General features: G+C 47.7%; 1 protein-coding gene across 1 annotated transcript; it reads right to left on the minus strand.

Annotated features, from left to right (window-relative positions):
• Positions 1–4,809: 4,809 nt before the first annotated feature.
• Positions 4,810–5,177, minus strand: LOC142577944 (RYamide receptor-like). The gene has a single exon (XM_075687404.1). It carries the CDS (start codon positions 5,175–5,177, stop codon positions 4,839–4,841), a length of 339 nt encoding a protein of 112 aa, XP_075543519.1. The 3' UTR covers positions 4,810–4,838.
• Between the last annotated feature and the right edge of the window lie 1,855 nt (positions 5,178–7,032).

Raw genomic sequence — 7,032 nt, forward strand, 5'->3', positions numbered from 1 at the left:
CTCGCAGACAGCCATTTGAACTTTTTTCTTTCGTAAAGATGAAGGCTACGACTAAAACACGTGTCTGCTACGCTGTTGCAAAAAAAAATAATAAAAAAAGTAGAGCCGTCCAGAGGAATTCCAAACTCCCAGATGGCTATGTATCAAGCGCTAATTAAGTGAATGTGTTCCAATAAGTTGTATAGAATTTCCTTTTTTTCACAGCGATGTAGACTTCTAATAAATACATTTACACAGGACTTTTCAATAAAGATCTTTGATCGGAGGAGTTAGGTGAATTTAGTAATTATGGCGTTCTTCTCAGCAATGTGAGCGAAGCTGTACTTTTCGAAGCGTCCCATACGGAACACACCGACGCGACAGCATGCGGCAGACACGGATAGAGACTTGCAATGAGCATGCTCTGTAAAAGAGTCGTAAACCATGCGCACAAATTAATCCAAATAAACCATTTTGAAAACGTCAAGGCACTTACAGCAGTTCTACCTCTATTAAAAACAATGATGGTAATGTAATAATAAAAGATGTACACATTATCCAGAATTACACTTACCAAACTCAGCTTCATGAGCAAAGCAAGCGTCGAACACCAAGCATTGAAACAAGGAACGTGAGAAAATATTACATCATTTCTGTCCACGGGAAACTTATGCTTTAAGCACATGCGGCACAGCGGACCACGTGTCAATGTAAACCCAGCGGAAATCTTCTGCGTAAAGCGTGGGAAATAATGAACTACACACGCAGAAAAAAGGAAAGGCACAAGGACGTTGCTGAAAAATACCTTTAGGAAAGAAGAGAGAGAGACAGGGAGAGAGGAGGAAAAAAGGTGGTTTTAAGGGACATGTAATTCCTTCCGCAGAAGTGAGAAACAGCGTTTACATAACGAGGATAAGAATAACAACGCATCAAACGTCAGCAAGAAAGAGAACAACAGTGAGCAAGCAAATAAATGCTGCAAGGATGGCGAAGGCCGCCGGTATAGTTGGCACGCGCGGGACGGGCAACGATGTAGAGGTTATCTCCACTGAGTAGCATCCGTAGTTACGATAGAAAAAAGCGAAAAAAAAAGCAGGAAGGATGTGGGAAGCCGTAGCGTCTCCGATGTGCGTTTTTGAGCCCTACTGAAAAAGAAAAGAAAAAGAAAGCGAATGAAAGAAAGGCAGTGAAAGCGGTGTCTGTAAGCAAACGAATACGCCAACGGTATAAGGTGCCGCGTCTCTGCGATGAACAATGCAGTCGACCATGCCTACCGCAGCTACGAAAAAAACGAGCACGCATGCAGTCAGTGGCTATACGGCATGCAACGTGCACATGTTGTAAACCTTTTGTCAGCCAGGAGGGTCACCGCCAATGACCGCTCCGCTGACGGACACCGCGCCAGTCCTTGAGAAGTCTCGTGATGGGGATTCGCGCACACGGTATTAACCTTCAACTCCTTGCTTTTAAGGCGGCCGCAAAGAAGGCAAAGCGTGAAAGATTGAAAGTAACAGAGTCGTCACACAGCCAGCGTACCGTGCACGCTTCCGCGCAGTGAAAATGCTCGCTTGTCTTGCGGCGAAACGGCATACAGTGGCGCACAGCTCTTCGCGCTTACCTTTTTCGAAACCCTGTTTCCGGTCCTCACAGTGGATCAGCCAAGGTCCGATACGCCACGTCAGAGTTCGCTGGAGGAGACAACGTCGCTGTGTTTCATGGATCAGCACAGGGCTCGCCGGGTCACGTGCAACATGACAACCTGTTCCTACGGCCTACACGCTCATTGTGCTCCCCAGCTCCATGTTCTTGATAACTTTGTTCCATGTTGTGATGAAACGAAATATTACCTTAACGTATCGAACTCTTCGTGGTTATACAACGACGACATGCCTCCATTTCAAAATGAAAACATGATTTTTCATGCCAATTACTAGTTTCAAGCGGCGTTAAGATGGGCTCTTATAGAGCGGCATATAGCGCTGTTCAACCTTCACTTGTCGCGACTGTTCGGTACTAGCAGCGGCGTTGGTTGAGGACAGTCGAAAATGCCTTTTAAAACAGCTTTTCGAGAGAGCAGTCACCACGACAAAACTTGGAGATACCTTACGTGAACGTGTCCTGTATATATGTGTTCTTTACTTCATAAACCCAAAAAAGTACATACTTTCCCTGAATTTTAAGTAGAACGTAAGATAATAATAGATGAACAAAAGCGCAAGAAAGCGCGACACTCAAATGCAAGTGATATTTTGTTCCCGCGATGACATTGTATAATTAGGAGAGAGGTGATTCGGCCCCCCCCCCCCCCCCCCCCCCCCCATAGAGATCCTCCGTGATACTAGGGCTGGAAAGCGAATGGCGAGCAGTGTGGGTCGCCGTGGTTATGAAGACGCACAAAGTACTGGGCTCCGTGTCAACTATATTTTGATACCATGGCCGGTATGAAAAAAGCTATTCCAATCTGTTTTTATTCCAAATCCGCTATTAGCGCTCCGTGATACGACTAAATGGCTCGGTTTCCGCTCATGTAGGCGCGTGGCCTTCCCATATGGGCTGGACCCGAGTCAGTTTGACCTAACACGGAGAACTAATGGTATAGATTTGGAATAAAAACATATTGGAATAGTTTTTAGTTATACTGGCCATGGTATTGTCAGCTGGACTGCGGAGTGTTTCAGGCCGTATCGCGTTTGATAGTGGCGTTCAGGCGGAGCGATTTCCGGCAACTTATGCAAGGCTATAGGTCTACCTGTACCAAGCAACACCCTTTCTCCTCCTCACGTCGTCAAAGCCGACCAACCGCGTCTCCGTCGCGGGCACTATTAACGTGTTCTACGTTTTAAGCATGCAAAGATCTCACAATTAAATCCTACTCATAACTGATCTGCTAATTAGCGTGTCGGAGCGGCCTTTAGACGTCTGCCGGTGGCGAAAGCCTCAGTTCAGAAACAAAGTTTGCGCTCATTTCAAAAATAATGGCAGAGCGTGTTCGTGCGCCGTGCTACCTACGCATGACGAGACCATTTGGCTTTTCAGCACGGAACTGCCGCATACTGCACAGCGGGAGTGCCAGAAACAGCGGCAATCTGCTCGCGACTAACTCTGATTGGTGCGGAAGAATGTCTAGCGCAGATTACGCGTTAATTTATGCGCTTTGCTCCGCGGGTAAAAGCAAGGCGTACTCCGATGTCCTCAGTGTGGGTGCCCATGTTGTGTTAGCCATCGCAAAAAGGGAAGGTACGCCACGGGCAGATTGATTAAAAATACACAGCACAGTGCTTTGCTAGTACACTTAAATTTAGTTTCGGGGAGAGTCCACACAATTTACAGCCTTTTTTAGAGGCTCTTCTCCTTGCGCCAGTTTCGTTCGAGTAGATGTCGCCTGTAGCTGGATGGCACTGATTTACGCTGCGTTAAGTACTTCCCATCGTCCGGGATTTCCAAGAAGGCAAACAGGCTTCTGCATCCTATGGCACGCCTGTCCTGCAGCCTGGATCGATTTTCACTGCAGCTCGCAAAGTGCCGCTCACGAGACATTCCCCTCTGTGCAGGGGGAATAATAGACAGCCTTGTTGCTCACGGCCAAGCCGTTGTTGCTTCATGCAAAGGACTGTCACCTTTATACAGCGCTTGCCCGGGTCTTCCACCACGCTAATGTAGGGTAATTACGAGTGCGCGAATATTGGGGTTCCCACATTTAGGAAAGTAGGGTCATGTCGGTGGCTTAGAACCAGGCCCTCCCCTTTTTTTCGCCTACCCAGTTATTCTACTATATGGACAGCCAAGGCCAGACTTCAGCGATCTGGATTCCACGTCGTAACAAAGCCCTCGCTGGCTACGCCGAACGCGTCCGCTGAACTGCTATAGCCGCACCGCATTGCGTACCTACTATCTAATACCAGCAACTATAAAATATTATGGAATTGAAACAGCGTTTTACATTGACGCTCTGGTCTCATGAAACCCAATAAAATGGCTTACCGCTGCTGGTGTCATAAATGCTACTGTATATCGCCCTGGCAAAGCGTCTGCGTTTCACTTCGGTTGAGGTCAGACGATGGGAGAAAGGGAGACTCTAAAGGCTTGAACGATGTTTGTGCTTGATACGTCGTCTCACCAAGTATATACTAAATTCCACCTGCCTCTCAACGCCGCTGTGCACGCACAGTATGTGTGTAACGCACGAAGTTGGGCTAGTTGTAATGAATGCATACTTTATATCCGTGCGGAAGACGACGGCAACACGAAGAGAATGACACAGGAAGAACGCTATCTATAACAACTCAAGTTTGTTAAGAACAGCACACAAAAGGCGTGCATTGTGTATTGCTTTTGTGCATTGCTCCTAATAAACTTCAGTTGCTTGATAGCGCTCGTCCTGTGTCCTCTTCGTGTTGCTGTCGTCTTCCACGCTGATTTAAACTATACGTATTTATGTATATACTTACACGCACGCTCTCATGCACTGCAAAGTTGTCACCGCGCGTGCTGAAACAAGTGAAGTGTATACATTTGTGTGTGCTTCGGGCGTGGGAATGGCTGGCCTGTAGGGGTTTACAAGTGATTTCATTTCGTACACTCTCATTTCGTATACGCTCAAGTATTTTGCACGATGGCCCCCGGCAGCTGCCGCAACGCCTACAGGATGATTGCGAGCTATACGCTGCGTCTACCAGCTATACCACAGCTGCCGCGAACCTCTCTGGCTTCGCACTATCCGGGGCGTCTTGCCAGCTGCTCGATCGCTCTCCGGAAAAGTGCGGCGTCAGAGTGACGCACGAGAAGAGGAGGGTAGGCGCAGACGCGTAGTACCTGCAATGGGACACAGAGACGGGCACCGCGGCGCCTTGGGCACTGAGTCAGATAGCATTGCTGTTGGAAGTAGCCGCCTTCTTGACGTTGCAGGTAGACACGAAGCACGAGGAGCGCCGGCGTGTGGCCGGCAGGCAGCGGAACAGCGCCTGCAGGCCCGCCCGGAACTTTGCGTTCATCCAGAAGTAGATGAGCGGGTTGTAGCAGGCGTGGCTCATGGCCAGCCAGTGGCAGACGAACCACATGTAGCCGACGCCGCTCAAGTCGTAGATGGACGGGTACTGCTCCGACACGACGATGAACAGGTTCAGTGGGAGCCAGCAGAGGAGGAACGCGGCCACGCAAGCGATCATCATCTTGATCATCTGCGCACCCAGGTAGCGCATGTCACACTCGTGCGTCGCACGCGCATGCATTGCCTTCCTCCGAAAAAAAAAAAGTTAGAGGCGAGCACTTTAACGGTGGCACCTCGCATTTTGAGACTTCATGTCTGCCCAGAGTCCAACTATACACTTATGAGGTACGTTTATAATTTTCTAATAATAAGCTTACACACCTTCTCGACACGTGATGTTTGCCGACATCATTCGCTACATTCGAGAAGTGCGCGCTAACAGCTGAAGACATTGATATATTAGAATTCAGTAATGTTGACATCACACATTGTATAACTCCGGTCATAGTAAACGCTTATATGGGCACCAAGTGGACTCTTCCGTTCCTGAGGTATAAACGCGTTCATGTTCTCCAAACTCGTGCAGTATAAGCATCAGCCACCTTGGCGATGCGATTGCCCGCTATAGAAAGCGTCCTTCGATGCGAACATACCTCCAGGCTCCTCGTTCCATTAATGCTCTTGGCGTTACGTACGCACGTGCCGCGACGTACATGACTGTGCGTCACCTGTTATGAGTATTTTTTATTTTAGCTAACATAGTGTAGCCTAAATAGCGTAACTGAAATTTTGTTGCTGAAGTATCCATCCGGGCATTCCACGGCGCGCCGGGGTGGATTAATAAAGGGGTGGTTCATTTAGGTTAAATCAATAAAAATTTAATATTCTGTTAAAGCAATCCTGCACGCTGAAGTAATTGTGACCCCGCTTATAGAGAACTTTTCTTTATAGAAAAGGTTTATCTTTGTACCTAATGAATTATCCTGACAAGGTTCTTCTGTGTAGCCGTCGACGTGAAAACGGACTAACGGTAAGTGTAATCGAAAGGCAAAAATAAATAAAGGGGACAGCAGACTGGAAACCACACATCGAGGAAAGTGCGCAAGTCGTGGTTAGCGGTATAAAATTACCACGATGTAACTAATGTTATTCGTTGTGAAAGATGTGTACGTGGTAGCAGAGTTTAGAGTGCAGATACTGACATTAAACGCACGTGATAGGCCCAGATGCATCAATTAGGAATATTAAAATAATTAAATTCTGCTATTTTACGTGTGAAATTCAGAATATAATTTTAAGAATTAAGTTATTGGGTTTCACATGCCAAAACCAGGACATGATTATAAACGCGCCTTAGGACGTGGGAGGCTGTGGGTTCAATTTCACCACCTCGGTTCCTTTAACGTGCACCTAAATCTACGCACGCGAGCGTACTTTTTTCGTTTCGCTCCCACCGACATCGCTGTAAAATAATTTACACACATAAAGGGGGTAAATTATGTTACAGTGTACGGCCGCCGCGGCCAGAGTCGAACTCGCGACCTCTAGATCAGCACTGCAACGCCATAGCCACTAAGCTTCCGCGGTGGGTCAATGACCGGGACAACATAAACCGGGAGAAACCATGCACACGAAATCAAGCAGACCACGTTGCTGTCACATACCACCTGGTTTATTCACAAAGATAGAACCAATAAAATCGTGTTCTTGGACATGGAAGACTATTCTGTGCTCTGAAGAAGAACGCTGATAAACTGGTTTGCTGGGAAACTTCGCAGGAGAAATGCTCCAGAGATCGCGCCAGTTAAAACACGAATGCTACCGCCATTCGGTACTGGAAATTGGGTGGCAGAATCGCATTCGCGAAGTGGCTCGAACGCAATAAAGGTCGCACAGAACAAGCGCCAGCCAGTCGTGATAAGAACGAGGCGACGGCGAAGACGCCGGTCAGAGACGTTCTTGTGGACTTGAATAGCGACGCCATCGTGACATGAACGACTGGTGCGCCTGCCATAACACGTGACGTGGTCGCTCTGAACGTGAGAGAGATTACTTTCAGCGGTAAG

This window comes from Dermacentor variabilis, chromosome 1, assembly GCF_050947875.1.
Source record: "Dermacentor variabilis isolate Ectoservices chromosome 1, ASM5094787v1, whole genome shotgun sequence".
Classification (NCBI taxonomy): Eukaryota; Metazoa; Arthropoda; class Arachnida; order Ixodida; family Ixodidae; genus Dermacentor; species Dermacentor variabilis.